The 18,002-nt window shown below is 51.5% G+C and overlaps 1 protein-coding gene across 3 annotated transcripts in view; it reads right to left on the bottom strand.

Moving 5' to 3' along the window:
* Positions 1-18,002, bottom strand: part of SAP30BP (SAP30 binding protein) — a 42,115-nt gene that overhangs the window by 2,420 nt on the left and 21,693 nt on the right. For 2 of the 3 annotated variants that reach the window (XM_011945977.1, XM_011946058.1), the window contains 5 exons: positions 11,697-11,739; positions 5,154-5,242; positions 2,228-2,319; positions 1,424-1,484; positions 918-969 (listed from right to left, as the gene is read on the bottom strand). In XM_011945977.1, coding sequence (XP_011801367.1) covers positions 918-969; positions 1,424-1,484; positions 2,228-2,319; positions 5,154-5,242; positions 11,697-11,739 — 337 coding nt within the window. Of the gene's footprint in view, positions 1-917; positions 970-1,423; positions 1,485-2,227; positions 2,320-5,153; positions 5,243-11,696; positions 11,740-14,363; positions 14,466-18,002 lie in introns of all 3 variants that reach the window. The other variant, XM_011945904.1, reaches the window with a different exon arrangement.

Here is an 18,002-nt window from a genome sequence, read left to right as displayed (position 1 = left end):
CTCAGGATGGTCTCGATCTCCTGACCTCGTGATCCACCCGTCTCGGCCTCCCAAAGTGCTGGGATTACAGGCTTGAGCCACCGCGCCCGGCCCCCTGCATTCTTTTCAGTGGGCTAAAGGTCTTCATGGGCGCAGTGTTCTTTGTGCTAGGCAAAATGAAGCCAGCCCTTGCTTGGCGTAGGGCAGGGGCCTTCAGCTCCAGACTGGAGGGCTGCATGCCCCATGTCTGTGTCTGGAAGGGTCAGCTACTCCTGAGCTCCTGTGAACTGCCGCACACGGAAATACAGGCCCAATGGGGACTACCTTCCTACTGACTGAGAGAAGCTGGGATCAGAGATTATTATGTAAAATGTTGTCAATGAATTCAAATTAAAAGACAACAAAATTCATGAAGGCCAAACAAAGCACCTCTATAGGCCAAGATCTGGGCCATGGGCTGCAGGCTAAAGACCTACAGTCTAGGGGTTTGGGCCCGTTGACACTCCTCCCAGTTCTCCCAAACTGGTACCTTAAGAATAAGCCATCCTCTCACTGGCCTCAGAACATTCTGCCTACACCTGCCTGGCCCCTCTGCCTCTTCAAACCTCAGCTTGAACACAGTTTTGTCAGTGAGACCTTCCCATCCCTTTGGCCAGATTAGATGACCATGCTTGCCAAAGCTCCCCTGTACTCAGCAACTGTCATCACCAACACTTCATCATGCTGGCATTACTGGCGTGACGTTGTCTTCTTTGCTGTGGCATAAGCCTCTTAAGGCACGGATGGGTCTGTCTCACTCAGGCCTGTACCCAGCCCCTTGAACACGGCCTGACGTAGAGGAGACCCTGAAGTATGTGTTGCCTGGATAACCAACTGACTGGATAAAGGGACAGTTGGGTGGGCGGACGAGGTATATGGGAGGAGGGATGAAAGGCTACCTAATGCCTCATAGTAGGAGTCCTCAGACCAGCCATGGGGATCAAACATATCCTGCAAAGGAAAAGGCGACAGTTGCAGTTAGTAGGAATCATCAGATGACAAATGACTCAGAAACCCAAGTTCCTTGCCTGAGTCTTTCCACAGAGCTTCCTGGTCTGGGGTCCCCTTACCTGGGGCTTGGCTGTCATCCCTGGTCTCTAGCCAAGGGGCAGCTGGCAAGTGCTGAAGAACACGGGAGCACGCAGCCCCCATCCAGTGACCCCCAGGAGCAGCAGGTCCACACATGTCCCCACCAGTCAGGGGCCAGACACCAGGTCGGCCACTGGAATCTCTTTATTGGACTATTTCAGAACAATAGGGACTCAAAACACAAGACATGGGGACTGTGCTTTCAACTAGCGGTGCCGCTACATGGACCCTTCTGTGGCTGCAGGTCAAATCCCCTGGACCAAGCATAGGACCCCGGGTGTCCCCATCACCCTCCGGCCCCGTGTGCCAGACGCACCTTTGGGTAGTTGGTGCCAAGCTCGTCAATGGCACAGAACTGGATCAGCTTCTCGTAGATGCTGAAAAAACAGCACAGGCGTTGAGCAGGCACAAGTCCACGTCCCCGCCTAGGACCTGAACCACCCAGCTCCTGGGGCTGACACAAAACCTTCAAAACCTTTAAAGCCAGCTCAGCTGCTCTAAGCAAGCTTCCTGATGGCCCTACACCCTCCCAGGGAGATGGACCTGTTAACTAAGGGCCGGGAGGAGATGGGGTCAAGGTGATGGCTGAGTTTTGTCCCACTGACCTTCAGTCTGTATGGCTGGGTTGGGCTCACCACACTCAGGCCCACACAAGGGAAAGGGCCTGCTCTTTCCCCCGTAAGTCACTAGCTTGACCATTAAATGGAATAAGACCAGACATAGCTCTGGTCCTAAGACCTCTCACCTATATGCAAAAATCAGCTTTTTAGAGTTGGAAGATGAACCTATGGTAACCGTCTAGTCCAATTCCTTCCATGAGGACAGGGGCCTTGAGAGGTCATGTGCTTTAGGCTCACAGCAGGGACGAGAACTCAGCCAGGTCTCCCTCATCCCCGTCTAGGTCTCGGTATGGATTGCTTTGTGTTTTGTCAGGATCTTAAATGGCAAGCCTCTGGCTGGATTAGCATAGTCTGCTGTGTCCAGCAGGCACTCGGTGTAATGACAAGTCTGGGTGATGGTTTGGGCTCAGGGCTTTTCCTCACCACCTCCTTGGGGATGTCTTTGTCCTTAATCCAACATTAATAACTCAATAAACTCTGCAGGCTCAAGGGAAACTTACCTGGGGTTCCGAAATTCTTTCTTCCGTTGGATAATGTAGTTCATATCCATTCCCTCCTTTATCTTTCGTTCATAAAGCTTCTGGATCTTGTCCTATGGAAGAGCAGAGGGGGTGTATGACAGAAGCCCACCCCTCCACCATCCCAGCCCCTGGTCACCAGCTACGTGTGCAGCATGAACGCGAGGCTCCAGAGCCATGCAAAGCCCAACTTGACCTCATGTTAAAATTTAACCTATTCTTGGCCGGGCGTGGTGGCTCATGCCCATAATCCTAGCACTTTGAGAGGCCAAGGCGGGTGGATCACGAGGTCAGGAGATTGAGAACATCCTGGCTAACACAGTGAAACCCCATCTCTACTAAAAACACAGAAAATTAGCCGGGCATGGTGGCGGACACCTGTAGTCCCAGCTACTTGGGAGGCTGAGGTGGGAGAATGGCTTGAACCCAGGAGGCGGAGAATTTAACCTATTCTCAGCCAGGCACGGTGGCTCATGCCTGTAATCCCAGCACTTTGGGAGGCTGAGGTGGGTGGATCACAAGGTCTAGAGATTGAGACCATCTTGGCCAACACGAAACCCCGTCTCTACTAAAAACACAAACAACATTTAGCTGGCTGTGGTGGGGGCGCCTGTAATCCCAGCTACTTGGGAGGCTGAGGCAGGAGAATTGCTTGAACCTGGGAGGTGGAGGTTGCAGTGAGCTGAGATCATGCCACTGTGCCAGCCTGGCAACAGAGTGAGACTCTCTCAAAAACACAAAACAAAACAAAAAATTAACCTATTCTCTTTTGCCACCCTACCTTTTGCCCAGAACTGCACATAAGTAAGATAAACCAAGACCAGGCTGCTTTCACTGCTGAGGTTTCCTGACGCTCTCTGGACGACAGTATAGCGAGCAGTGGAAAGATCACAGCAGAGGAGCCACGGAGAAAATAATGAACAAAGCCCCAACTGGTTAATCAGTTCCAGAACCATCTGAAGCAGGGTGCAGCGTACTGGTGTTGATGTGCAGGGAATGAATCCTGGTTTTAAATTTTAACATGAGGTCAAATTTTAACATGAGGTCCCCAGCAGAACTGTGAACCACAGGAGACTTCGGAAAGGCTATGGCCTTTTGATGGGAGGTAGGAATAGTTTTTTGGATTTGGTCTTGCAAACTTTTTAGAATGTGTCTTTTACGGGGAGGCGCACAGGTGGCTGGTCCACGCTGGCTTACTGCAGGCATCAAGGGTTAACTGCTTCTCTCTCACCCAAATTTCCCCACAGGCCATGCCGGGCTTTCAGTGGGAGAGTGGAGAACCACCTGGGGGGATGCAGGCTGACCTACTGCGGCCAGTGCCACAGGCGTCCTCAGGAAGGGGGTCCTCCCCAGCCCATGGACATGATGCCCAAAGTAGATGGCATCAGCATGGCCCAGTGCCAATGAAGAGAGCCAAGACACCAGAGCCACCTCTGGAAAGAGCAGTCTCAGCCAGGAAGGCGGGCACTGGTCCAGGGCAAGATCCACCTGCAGCATCCCCCTGCAGTGGGGCTTAAACTGAGATTCTCCAGAAGGGAAACACCTGAGGCACTGTGCCAGCAAAGCGGGCGGGCAGGCCTGGAGGGCCCAGGTGACAGCATTTAGGACATGTCAGGAGGGGTGACGAACTCCCCGTATCAGAGGCCAAATCTTTCTACCGAGACTGGCCAGAGCAAGAGCTGAACCGCAGAGGGAGGTCTGTGATATAATCGCCGAGACTGAAGAACCTCTGTCCTCCAAGCTATCTCCTCCAGCGTCATGGAGGGAGCCATATATAGGAGGCTCAGCAACCTGAGGAGAACCCATGTCATACAGATGACTTGGCTGCGTCTCCTGGGCGGTAAGATCAGCTCTACCACCCCAGATGGACTAAAATGTTTGCTCAAATGCCATGGTTTCCACCATCAGGAGGGTCTAAAGAGGAGGCACATTCGGCAATGCAGGCTGTGCGCCAGTTGTCTCTGCCTGGCGGGCTGCTGGAGTTGTCCTTACAGGCTGGAGCTTGCTGTCTGGTTGTCTGGCATGGAGGGTGACGTGATTCTGGAGGGCGGTGGTGGGGAGAAGACTCAGCAATGGGAGGAGACTTCCGGGAAGGGAAGATAATCTGCCTTGCACCCCCAGTTCTGACTCTGGCCCTCCCCCAGCTTGCTGCATTCCTTAGCCTCAGGTCCCATTAGTCATCCATCCGTTAGGGTGGTGTCACAGGCTTGCTGTGCAGCCAGAGGCCCCCAGTGGAAGCTCCAGGATCAAAGGTGAAGCAGGTGGACCAGGAGCCATGATTGTGCAGCCTTGGGTGCCTGTTTTATTGTTCATCACAAGGGAACCCACAGAGGGACAAGGAGAGCCACGGGCTGAACCCCAGCTGTCCCCGTAGAAAGTGTAACTGCACAAAAGCTTCGACTCCTTGGGATCTGAAAACTTCCTGTCAGTGCTGCACATTCTGTCAAGCAAGAAGCTACCGAATCAGCATTTTAGAAATAGATTAGCACACAAAACTGTATATATATAAATGCTTGTGATTTTTTCATTTCTGTAATTTATTTTACATTCTGAGGGTTCCTCAGTTTCTTAGCAAAGCTCTTTCTCAGAAGCTCCCATTGGCCCAGCAGGGCTGCAGAGAAAAGGTTATGCTCTTTTCTCTGCCTCTGCTTAGGACCTCACTGAGGGCAAGCCAGGGCCGCCCTGCTGGAGCAGCACCAGGGTACATGGTGGTGGGTGTAGGAGCCAACTCCTGAGATGAGGCTAACAGGAGGTAAAGGGGACTGCAAGATCCTTCCCACCTGTCAGTTTCTTTTATAGAAGCCTCAGTCCCTTTCCCTGCCATGGTCTCTTAAGGTTAAGACCGAACCAAACACATAACCCAGGCTATCTAATCTATCCAACCTCAGTAGCCAAGCCTCATGCTTACTTGTAAGTGATTTGAACATCTGCCAGGGGGTTCTGGTGGGATCTTGATTTCATCAGGCGACATGTTCCGAACTCTTTCAGAAAAAGAGGCTATTGAGAGAAGAAAGAAAAATTCTGTAGGTGGGGATCAAACAAGGGACAGACATGGACAAAAAAACATAAGCACATAAAATGTTATCAGGTAGGGATAAACACTATGAAAACAGTACAACTGAGTGTTCAGATGTGGCTCTGTGAGGTATCATCTCAGTTGAGAGTGAATGACCAGAAGAGGTGGGCCATGTACCAGCTTGGGAGAAGAAAAGTTCAGACACAGGGTATAAATGTATACAGTAATTAACTTTTCCCTTTTTTTTTTTTTTTTTTTAAAGAGACGGGGTCAGCTGGGTGTGGTGGTTCGCACCTATGCTCCCAACATTTTGGGAAGCTGAGGTGGGCAGATCATTTGAGGTCAGGTGTTCCAGACCAGCCTGGCCAACATGGCGAAACCCTGTCTCTACTAAAAATACAAAATCAACTTGCAGGGTGATGCATGCCTGTAAACCCAGCTACTCGCGAGGCTAAGGAATGAGAACTGCTTGAACCCAAAGGTGGTGGCTGCAGTGAGCCAAGAATGCGCCACTATACTCCAGCCTGGGTGACAGAGTAAGACTCTGTCTCAAAAAGGAAAATAAAATACAGAAAATGAAATAGAGACAGGGATTTTAGTCTGCAACCCAGGCTAGAGTGTAGTGGTACAATGATAGCTCACTGCAACCTTGAACTCGTCTCAGCTTCCCAAGTAGCTAGGACTACAGGTGCATGACACCATGCCTGGCTAATCTTAAGTTTTTGTAAAGATAGGGTCTCGTTATGTTACCCAGGCTGGTCTTGAACTGTTGGATCAAGCCATCTTCCTGCCTTGGCCTCCTAAAGTGCTGGGATTATGGGTATGAGCCACTGTGCCTGGCCCACAACGGTTAACTTTTAAGGAAGAGTCAGCAGTGTGCTGGTAAATGTTTAATCACCAGCTGAGTGTGGGGATGGGGAAGGGGGGGGGGGCGCCATGATCTATGGCATTTGCCATTTCTTGTGGTGTAAATTCTTCTGCCATGGCCAATTTCAAGCTACCAAGGTAAAGTCACCGAACCCAAGGCTGGGAAGAGATGTACACAACAGGCTCACAACATGAGCCAGCTGCAGCCACCACTGCATGTCTCTAAACCAGCTCCAGCCACCACTGGATATGTCTCTAAAATACTTGCAAGACTTTGGAAACTCAGAGGTGCTTGGTGCCACCTGTCTCGTCTACGGCTAACCTGCCTAGGCTACAGGAGAAACAGAATTTAGGGTTCCCTAAGTTTTGGGTCCCAAAGTAAACAAAATGGCCTTGTGCATAAATGATACTTACTACCGTTATCAGCTGAGGATCTTTTAAAAATAAACAAATCAACTCTCTCTTAGCCCACCTCATTCCTGAGAACAAAAGGCCCGTTCTGGTGGGAAGAACCACAACCCCCAGGGGACAATTTCCTCAGAGATCTGCCAGGGCGGGCAGGCCTTGCTCTCTCCAGCCCCTTCCCCGTGGCCTCGGGCCACCCCGCAGCCTTGGGCCACCCGGGCACTGCAGTCTTGCTTTGGCTCGCTGGGACAATGTGCTATTTGTTGTTAAGATTCTGTCTGCTCTTCAAAACACTCTCTCATGAAAAGGATCATACAATAAGCAAAGAGCAGGCAGGCAGGGTGGGGCAGGATGAAGAGAAAGAATGAACAAACCACCAATAACACTCAGCAAGCACTTACTGGGCACCTACTGTGTGCAGGCCTGCTAACCCACTGCTGAGCTGCCCGGGCTGGCTTCGCAAGGCCAGCCCCTTTCTCCTCTCCCCAGGCTGGGTTAATGTTTGCTTAGTAGATAAGGTGCTTTGATCTCTGCCTGGAGTTTCAAGTTACTGTAAAGAACACAGTGCCGAGGAGGGCTGGGGACAAGGCTCCCAGACTCTGCCAGTCCAGCTGCTGCAGGACAAGCCTGTGCACACTGCAAATACACTCTGAGACAGGGGTCAAGCCTGGGGCCATCTTAAAAACATGACTTCATGTGCTGATTTGCACTGCTGTCAGTGCATTCTCACTGGAAGCGCCCCAAGAACAGAGCACCAATCTGCCATTTTGGATGAGGGCAAGAGGACAGAGACTGGCTGACACATTCATCAGAGGTCCTGCTGTGGATCCCAGATGCCAGTGCAGCCCAAGAGCCGGGGACGAGGTGCTTCTCTTTGCCCAGCACCTTCCTTTGGTCTCCTGACTCCTCAAGCAAAGCTGACACTCAGATATGGCTGGAATTCAACTCTCCTCCAACTTCCTCCTTCCTCCCAGCCCTGGAATACGTGAAAGTGCTAAGCCTGAGGTTGCAGAAGCTGGTGGAGAGTGGAATCAGCTGCAGGGAGCTAGTCCTATCTCACAAGCAGCAGCAATAAAAGCAAGGAGAGCCTTGGCAGGCGCTGGGTACATAAATAAGCAGCGTTAACTTCTTCCCTCGGCTGGAGAGTGCGTATGTGTGCATGTGACAGAGACAAAGAGTGCCCTTTGGCATTTGCCAGGAAAACCTTTTGGAAAAACAGGGTGTGACCCTGTTGCCATAGCAACCCAGCCACAATCTGGGGCTCACATGGTGTACAGTATAAGAGGAGGGGAGCCCCTCCTGAGCCTGGGGCTTGAAACAAGATAATTCCTAGGCAGTTACTGTCAAATAAAGAGACACATTCAGGAAAACTAGATACAAGTATATGACACAGAGCGTGGAAGCAGCCTTCAGTGACCCTCTCCTTCCTGAGTCCTGGAATGAATGTCATGTGGAAGATGCCAGCCCCACATTTGTTTTTTTATTTTTTTTGAGATGGAGTCTCACTGTGTCGCCCAGACTAGAGTGCAATGGCGTGATCTCAGCTCACTGCAACCTCCGCCTGCTGGGTTCAAGCGGTTCTCTTGCCTCAGCCTCCTGAGTAGCTGGGACAACAGGCACGTGCCACCACACCTGGCTAATTTTTTTTGTGTGTTTTTAGTAGAAATGGGGTTTCGCCATGCTAGCCACACTGGTCTCGAACTCCTGACCTCGTGATCTGCCTGCCTTGGCCTCCCAAAGTGCTGGGATGATAGGTGTGAGCCACAGCGACCAGAGCAGCCGAGCCCCACATTTCTTGTGAGCAGACAGAGCCTCAAGCCATGTCCCCAGGACATCCGTAGAGCAATGTGTCCACAGTCTCTTGGAAGCAGTGCTGGGTCTGTGGCTGCTGCCTGGGCCTGATGGGGGTGTTCTCAGAGGCAGCCACAGTTAGGACTTGAGAAGCCAGCTGTCAGTGTGAGTTGCCCTGGTGCGTGCCCAAGTCAGAAAACACCCAGAGTACCCACAGCTGCCATGGAGGGATCTGTGCAGGAGTAGCTAGTTGGACGGGCTCATGGGATGGCAGGGAGTGAGTGAGCTGGGGGGCTCCAGGGGACAGTGGAGTATCTCCAGCTCCTAAGTGACACAGAGAACCCACGCCCACTGCCACACCAGCACCACTGCTCCAGGCTCAGCCGTGGGCATCGGCGAGGCCCTGGAGGGCACTGAGAGGGTGTGCATGTTCGGCTCTGTCAAGGGGCTGCAGTGCTGCAGACGCCTGTGGCTTGGCTTCTCTGCTCTCCTGCTTGTTCTCTTAAAGCTGGGGCTGTCTACATGCATGGACATGCTTCCCATACCTGGTAAGCAACCTGAGTCCTGACACCAGAGCAGACAAATGCAGCTTAGGTAGACAGGCTGACAGGCACCGCATCATGAACGGAAGCCACTGTCCTTCAATTAATTACGTCTTTAGTAAGAGGAGCTAAACTAGCTACTCGTTAATGAGGAATGGTGAGTAATCAAAACGATGCCGCTTAAAGATCCATTTTTGTCCTCCACAGGTGAATGAGTAAACAAACTGTGGTGTATCCCTACAGTGAAATATTACTTGGCTACAAAAAGGAACTCTGGACATGCCCAACAACATGGATGAGCCTCGCAAGTGCCGTGCTGAGTGAAAGAAGCCAGACAAAAACCCTAGTTTCCTTTCTATCCCTGCTTCTATCCCTGCTTTTCTGCCCCAAAGGGACATTGATCACTGTCACATCTGGGGGAGGGAGAGTGCCTCTGGCATGCAATGAGTGCGTAGAGACCAAGGACACTGCTAAACACCCTACAAAGCACAGGACAGCCCCACCACAAAGAATCATCTAGCCCAAAGTGTCAGTAGGGCCAGGGCCAGGGCTGGGAGATCCTGATTTACGGGAAATTCTTTTTTTTTTTTTTTTTGAGACGGAGTCTCACTCTGTCGCCCAGGCTGGAGTGCAGTGGCCGGGTCTCACCTCACTGCAAACTCTGCCTCCCGGGTTCACGCCATTCTCCTGCCTCAGCCTCCCAAGTAGCTGGGACTACAGGTGCCCGCCACCTTGCCCGGCTAGTTTTTTGTTTTTTTTGTTTTTTTTTAGTCGAGATGGGGTTTCACTGTGTTAGCCAGGATGGTCTCAATCTCCTGACCTCGTGATCCGCCCGTCTCGGCCTCCCAAAGTGCTGGGATTACAGGCTTGAGCCACCGCGCCCGGCCTAATTTACAGGAAATTCTAAAAAAAGGCAAAGCTATAGTGAGGAGAGTGTAGATCACGGCTTGCCCGAGGTTGAGGGAGGGAATCAGCTGTAACAGGGTCGGGGCAGAAGGGAACATTTCGGAGTGATGGGCGCGTTCTGCATCACGATTATGGTGGGGCTCACACCACTATACGCATCTGTCAACATTCATCAAATGGCACACCTAAAATTGGCAAGTCTTGCTCTATGTAAATTATACCTCAAAAAAGCTATTTCCAAAAAACGGCACAGGGAGGAAAAGTGACAAGTTGGCTCTGGAAGCGACTGGGGGCTGAGATGGCTGATGCCCACACACATTCCACTGCCTGCTCAGCACTGCTAGCAAGAGCGAGGGCATCTCTGCCTTGGCATGCGACAGGCTGCTCTCTGATCCCCGGCCGTGCAGTTTCTCACAGTGAAATGCACAGTTGGCTCAGGTGATGGTGGGGTAAGAGGCCGAGGTTCCTGTCCACATCCTGCTGGTGGATCGCCTCCTTAGGGCAGGCCATCAGCTTCCCAGCAGATGTGAACTCTGCTTCCTCTGCCTTCAAAGCCAAATGTTGTACCCCTACGGTGCCACTTTCTAAAGAACAAACTCTAGGTTTTAGGAAAGTCCTGGTTTGTATAGGATTTGAAAGACTGAAACTCCACCAGAGAAGCCAGGGATTAAGGCCCTCCTGCTGAGGGTCTGGGCTGCTCAGCGTTACTATGTTCCCACCCAATCCTTTTTTTGAGACGGAGTCTTGCTCTATTGCCCAGGCTGGAGTGCAGTGGCCGGATCTCGGCTCACTGCAAACTCTGCCTCCCAGGTACACGCCATTCTCCTGCCTCAGCCTCCCAAGTAGCTGGGACTACAGGCGCCCGCCACCTCGCCCAGCTAGTTTTTTGTTTTTTTTTTTTTTTTTTAGTCGAGATGGGGTTTCACTGTGTTAGCCAGGATGGTCTCAATCTCCTGACCTCGTGATCCACCCGTCTCGGCCTCTCAAAGTGCTGGGATTACAGGCTTGAACCACCGCGCCCGGCCCCAATCCTTCTTTAAAAGACGAACAGAATCAACGATTCCTAGCTCCTTTAGTTCAGGAAAAGGAGAACAGGAGCCGTAGCAGAACTCCCAGCAGAAAGGTCTTCCTGGGAGAAAGCCTGGGTGGGAGGGATTGACTACTGGGGCAGCGCTTCCAGGTGGTCCCTGGGCTCGGAACCCCCAGGGCTGGAGCCAGTGAGCCACCGAGGCAGGACTGCAGGAAGGAGGAGCCTGTTTGAGAGCCGGTAATGGCCGCCACAGAGAGGGAGGGCCAACTCCACCAAGAGCTCTGACTCAGCTGCCGGGAACTCCCCTGGGTCGGGTTTTGGGAGCCACATGAAAGGAGCTGGGGGGCTTTCTAAAAGGATTAAAAGGCTGGGGCTACCACAGGACTTGGATGATGTGTGCTGTTTTCTGGAAACATAGTGTCCCTGCTCCTCCCAAATCACAAAGAGCCCCAGACTCCAGGGCTGTGAGGTATGTTCCTGCCTGGGGACAGAGCAAAGTGCCAGCAGAGGCCACATGCTGACTCCCTAAGCAGCACGCATATGCCAGCAGAGAGGGGGATGGGGGGTGCAAAGACAGAGGACAAGCGTAGGGCACTAGGGGAAGCAGAGACCAAGACACGCTCCCAGCCGAGGGGCCCTGAACTCCCTCTTGACAGCGCGGGCAACCGACCAAAGCCCAATAAAACACACCACAAATACGATTTTCAAAGAACCGTTCCCTGGGCGTCTCACCCGGGCATCCTAGGAAATGCCAAAGGCCCTGAGAGGGAGCCGAAGGGACATGGTGCTCACAGCAGACAGAAGCCCTGTGGGGCGGAAGGCCTGGCATGGCCGGAAGCCAGGCTGCTAGTGGCAAGGCTGAGAAATGTGCCCCCAGGATCCCCCAATACTCACCCACGAGTTCCTGGGGGTCTCGCTTTTCTGCTTCTGTATTATCCTGCAAAAGAGAAACAAACACGAGGAGGTAAGACTGGGGCTCCTGAACCAGCTACTCTCCACTGAGACCACTCAGGGTTTTTAAGGAAAGAGAAAAAGTAAAAGCACTGCCAGGAACACTAAGGGTAAGCTGATGTTTCAGGGGCCTCTGGCACCCCCAAGCCTCCGAACCCTCTTCTTCCCACATCGCAGCAGCCGGATGCTCTGGAGCCCCACGCCGGTCTCTCCTCCAAACCTCTTCAGTGACCAAACCCACCATCACTGAGGAGAGCACACGCCAGCAAGCCTGCTGCGGCCACCTGGGCAACGCATATCCTGCCTGTTGCCCTCCCCTGGGTCCGAGGAAGCTTGCCTGAATGGAGTGCAGAGTTCAAGGCCCCGGCCAGCCCAGACATCACCACCTCTACTGCTGGTACCAAGGAAGCAAGAGGGGACTGCTTTCTAATAGCAGACTCCCGAGATGAAAATGCAGACTAGCCACTCCCAAGATACTTCTCTTATTTTTAGTTCAAAAAGGGAGGCTTCATCATGAGGATAAAGGGGCAGCTCACAGAACCTGAGCAAACGTGTAGCGAACCTTGAATAAGTGGCAGAATGGGGATCCGAGAGAGGCCCCAGGATCAAGGCAGCCTCTCCCTGGCTCTCAGCTCCCTTTCCACTGGCTTTATACTCCCTCCAAAGAAAAGCTTCCTCCAATCCCTAATGCAAACAGCATCCCATGACAGCCACGTCCACAAGTCCTACAGAAACCTGACAGCAAAGGCTTCTGAGACGTTTTCTGGATTTCACTATTCCATAGTAAATGTTTCATCTAAACCAAAGCCAACGTTGAGAAAGCCACGGTCCAAGTCCTACATCACAAGTCTTCCCTTGCCTCCACTGTCTCAAGTGTAAAAGGGCAAGAACACACGTTTCCCCCATTTCTGGGTTGCTGACACCCAGCCCCTCAAACCCAGTTAGATCAACAATCTCAAGGGCCATACGTGCTAATGATCAAAACAGCAGAAGCAGAGTTCACAGAAAGCTGTCGGACCCCATGTCCTTTCCCTCTGATGAGCAAGGGAGGAGATGAGACAGGAAGACCCTGCAACAAGACCTCGAGGACAGGTGCAGAGCTCTGCCGGCTCCACTTCCACAGACATGGCACCACGACACGGCTCCGAAAGGAAGGTGCCAGGAAGGCCACCCAGTTCCCCACACCGAGCCTAGACTCAGTCTTAGCCCCCCTTCCCAAAAAGTCCCTCCTGATGCTGGGACAGGCCAAATTCCCCATTCCTCAGAACACTGCAGCTATTCATTCAACCTGGCAGGGCACTGCGTCCAGGCCAGGCTGCTTAGCAACCCATCTCTTCGAGCCACTGCCCCCTGCCAATCAGGTGGGCAAAGAGGAGGGTGGGTGCAGGCAGGGAGGCGTGCCTGGAGGACTGCCACACCAACTTCAGGTTGCAGTCATAAATCAGCGGCTCTCTAGAGACGGCCCGTCTCTCAGGGGACAAACAACAATCCCTTTGTAGCAGTGACTCTGAGGAAACCAATGTTCACAAGTGTTAGTAACAAAACATGGGACTGTAAAATGTCCTTACATTCTCCCTCTAGAGAACAGCTTTCTGGGTGCTGATTGTGGGAAAACATCAGCTCTTCCTCCACATGCCAGCTGGCTGATCATACAGGGACTGACCGTTCATTAACTCTCCCTCCAGCCCGCACTCACCCTTCCCCAAGGCTCCGCACCACACCACACCCGCCCCTTCTCACGGACTCGACTGCAGAGACCCAATCATCACGCGGGGAGTGTACCATGTCTGCCCCAGAGCCACAGTAAGTTAGTCACCAAACACGCAATGGCTCTTCCAAGGGAAACACACTTGCCACTTCAGAGGCTCCTCAGGTCAAGTAAGAGGCCAGGAGCCTCCCCGTGGCTTCTTGTGGCTTTTGTGACCCTGGAGACAGAAAGGTGTGTGGGGTGTGTGTGCTGCCAGGCTCAGCTGAGGTTGTTGAGTCACGTCTCTGGAAAAAACGAGATGATGGGGCAAAATCACAGGAAGGATTTTATCCCTTTATTTTCGTCTTTCCCTTTAGCTTGGCTCTTCAGTCCCCCTAAATTATTCCTTCTATGCCTAAGAAATAAATAAACTGGATAGTTGGGTTTCAATTTGCCAACTAGTCTGGTCTTTGCTTTTCTAACCTCCTAGTACAAAAAAAGGGCATGGCATGCCCAGAGCACCCCTTCAACTCGCAACAAGAGGACTCTCATTCAGTACTGAACCTGAGGCCCAGAAACAAGGCCCACCCAACTTCCCAGCAGCAGAATCCAGTTCCACAGGCCCTCCCACCCTCAGTGCCTCTGAACAAAGTAATGACCGATGGACCACAGACCCAACTCCAAGTTCAAGAAGATTCTCCTGCCTTACGAGAACCCATCAAACCAAATGCATGAAGTAGCCTGGCCAGCTCAGAAGCCATACGAGCATGCACGCTCAGGAGGAGGCCAGAGCTGCTGCACTAGGGTCTCCTAAGAAGACTCTGGAGTCTGTGCTGGTTCAGATTCCCATTGGTGTCAGGCACCCTTGGGACCTAGACGGTTCTGGAGAATCAAGCTGGGAATCTGCCTCCTGCTGGCTATACCTTGTCAAGTTTAGAACGTGATTCTTCTGCCCTTTGAGTCCAACAAGCTGGGTCGTGAGCTTGCTGAGCCCTGGGCGCCTCTGTCACTGTGCCGAGCTTCTCCTGAAGAAGAAAGACAACAACCTAAGTTCTCTGGATCCTAAAGTGCCCACTTGGCCAGGTGCAGTGGCTCACACATGTAATTCCAGCACTTTGAGAGGCTGAGGTGGGCCGGACTGCTTGAATCCAGGAGTTTGGGACCGGCCTGTCGTCCCAGCTACTTGGGAGGCTGAGGCGAGATCACCTGAGTCTGGGAGGCTGAAGCTGCAGTGAGCTATGATTATGCCACTGCACTCCAGCCTGGGTGACACAGGGAGAACCTGCAATACCCCAGAGCTGCTTTTTAGCACCATTTACACACAACTATCCACTGAATCAAGTTTCATTCAATGAAAGTGACCTCTATTCAAACAGTAATGACATTCCTCTATAACAACCTCCACCACAGGGAGGACAGGACTAAAGAGATACCCTCTTACCAGTCATGTGTCAGATACCAGGTATTCGGTATGAAAAATGAACCAAGCACCCATGACAGTTATCATGGAAGCCAGCCACGTGTCAGAAAAAAACCTGTGATGAACAATTTATTTTATAATTAAAAAAAATTATTTTATTTTTAGATTTGGCGGTATGTGTGCAGGTCTGTTACATGCCTACATTGTGTAATGTTAAGTAAGGTTTGGGCTCCCAGTGTACCCGTCACCCAGAAAGTGAACACCGTACCTGGTAGGTAATTTTTCAATCCTCACGTCCCTCCCAATGAAATATTTTAAATGATAGAACTAAGGAGATGGAAAAAAGGCTCAATTATTAAACTGCCAGTCGTCCAAGGCACTGGTGTTATACCACCTGCTCTAGAGGGAGAGTCTCACTATGCCCTTAAAGAGACAGGAAGTGGGAAGAAGGGCTATGAGGATACAAGTAAAAAGCAACAAGAAAGCAATGTTCATCTCTTCCCCGCCAGCGGCGTTTTGAAATGCACAGGAAACACCTGTCTTGACTCGTATGAATCCACCCACTGGCCTCCAGGTAGAAATTCTCAGTTGGTTAAAGTAATGAACTCATCCTGGATGTCTACTCACCAGGCATCCGTCTACATTAGCCAGAGGGCATGGAACCGCAGCCCAGACACATGAGCAACACCACAGCCAGAACAGGCTAAGGGCTTTTCACCCTGTTTCTAAGGAAGGTGAAAACAAAGCGCCTCACCTAGGAAAGGAGGGCCGCTCCTGGCAGAAAAGACAGCCCCTCATTCAATTCCAATCAAGACACAAGGAAAAACAGGCTGGGCGTGCTGGGAGGCTGAGGCGGGCAGATCACTTGAGGCCAGGAGTTTGAGACCAGCCTGGACAACACGGTGAAACCTCCTCTCTACTAAAAATACAAAAATTAGTCGGGCATGGTGGTGCATGCCTGTAATCCCAGCTACTTGAGACATGGAGGTTGCAGTGAGCCGAGATTGCGCCACTGCACTCCAGCCTGAAAGAGCAAGATTGTCTCCAAAAAAAAAAAAAAAAAAAAAGACACAAGGAAAAACAAGAAGACAAAAACAAAAGCCAAGTTAGAAAATAGAAGGGAGGAAAGAGGAAGTATGGTTTAAATGCTGAGCTGGTGGACAATACCAATCTGAGCCGAGGTCTCCTCCTCCGCCTGCACCCCTTATCTACCCAGACCCCACCTGAGACTAAAGGCCCAACAACCAGAGCGGGAGGTGGCTGCAGCAGGCTGGGGGCTGTCCCTGGAGAAGAATAGTGATCTCAATCTGCCAATTTGGTTTCTTAACCAACTGTGACTGAGACTTGGAAGATGCAACAGCCATGGATGTAGGTTCTCAGGAATTACAGAACCTGCAATATGGTTCCTCCTGCAAAGAATACAAAAGTCCAGCCACTGATGAAGCTGACTGGAGTGCAGGAAGGAAGCAACAACAATATAGACCCACGAAACTGGACAAGCTGCCATTTGAGCCGGGCGGGTTTACTCAGCAGAGAAGTACCAAGTCCTGAGTAAGAGAATGGAGGTTCATTTACAGCCAACAATGCTTCCTCAATCCTTCCTGGAACCGGCCCTACAAAGCTCCAGTGTCAAACTTGAGTTCCGCAACGGCAGCCACCAGCATCTAGATCCCGCCAAATCTAAATGTCACATTTTCCTTCCAGCTTGGGGAGCAGTCGGCACAGAGAAAGCACTCTGAACAGGGGCACAGGGCAGCCAGCCTTGAGGCCATGGGCGAGAATGCTACAGACTGGGGGGTTTCCTGTTGGACAACGTAATCTTGCATCTTACAAGTACATGGCAGCTAGGGAGGCAGATTGGTAAAACGACTCCTTTCAAATCTTTCTTCTCTCAGACCTGGGACAGCCCATGGCCTGATGAGATCTCAGTTCACGAGCACAGTGGCTCCTTAAAAACAGATCCTCACTGTGGCCCACGAGCCCTGAGGATCCCCTGCCAGCCATTTCAGCAGCCTCTTCCTCCCCTTTCTGCACCCAGGATCTTTGCAATGCCTACTCCCGGAAATTGCTTCTCCCCACTCCTGCCTAGAAAGCCCTGTGTAGGCCTCAGCCCAGCCCAGGGAAGCCTTCCTCTACCCTCACGCCCACTTGGCCAACGAAGAGAAACTACCCTACTCTGTGTACTCACAAAAATCACCACTTGTAACAGTCTGCCTGGCCCACAAAAGGTGCTCAAGCACTGATCTCTCTCTCTCTCTCTCACACACACACACACCCCCCCCAAACATTGTCAGTTTGTCTTGTCAAGTTTAGGTTCCACACCTACCTTCAGCTGTTATGTTTAAACTTCAGACTCCCAGCCTGGTCAACTCCACAGCGAGTTTCATGTGTAGATTCACTAGAAATGTCAGGCGGACAGGCAGTAGAAGAGCAGCTAACAAAAGGGCTAGGCTTGCAATAAACGTCTGCCAAAGAGCAGGAGAAGGTGGGGAGGCGACACCAATGCTGAATTACAAAAAAATTTCAAACCCAATTCTTTATTCATCTTTCTGCATCATCCTTTTTTTTTTTGAGACAGGGTCTCACTCTGTCACATAGGCTGGAGTACACTGGCGCAATCATAGCTCACTGCAGCCTTGACCTCCTGGGCTCAAGCAATTCTCTTGCCTCAGCCTCCCAAGTAGCTGGGATTACAGGCATGCACCACCATGGCTGGCTAATTTTTAAATTTTTTGTACAGATGGGGTCTCACTATGTTGCCCAGGCTGCTCTTGAACTTGTAGGCTCAAGCAATCCTCCTGCCACAGCCTCCCAAAGTGCTGGGATTACAGGTGTGAGTCACCACATCTGGCCCTGCATCCTGTTTCTGAACACTGGGCCTAATGCTCTTAAATCTTAAGACAAGAAGAATTACTATACAGTTAATTCATTTATTTTTTCAAGATAATTTATTGAGCATGATTTATACACCAAGCAATGGGCCAAGCATTGAGGATAAAATATGAAAACTCAATCTAGGGGAATAAGTTGAGGTATTACGCTAAGCTCTTCAATTAAGAATCTCAGCCGGGCGCGGTGGCTCAAGCCTGTAATCCCAGCACTTTGGGAGGCCGAGACGGGCGGATCACGAGGTCAGGAGATC

This window comes from Colobus angolensis, unplaced genomic scaffold (genome assembly GCF_000951035.1).
Source record: "Colobus angolensis palliatus isolate OR3802 unplaced genomic scaffold, Cang.pa_1.0 Scaffold1, whole genome shotgun sequence".
Classification (NCBI taxonomy): domain Eukaryota; kingdom Metazoa; phylum Chordata; class Mammalia; order Primates; family Cercopithecidae; genus Colobus; species Colobus angolensis.
Note: the sequence above shows the minus strand (reverse complement) of the source record. Positions and strands in the feature narration are given on the sequence as shown.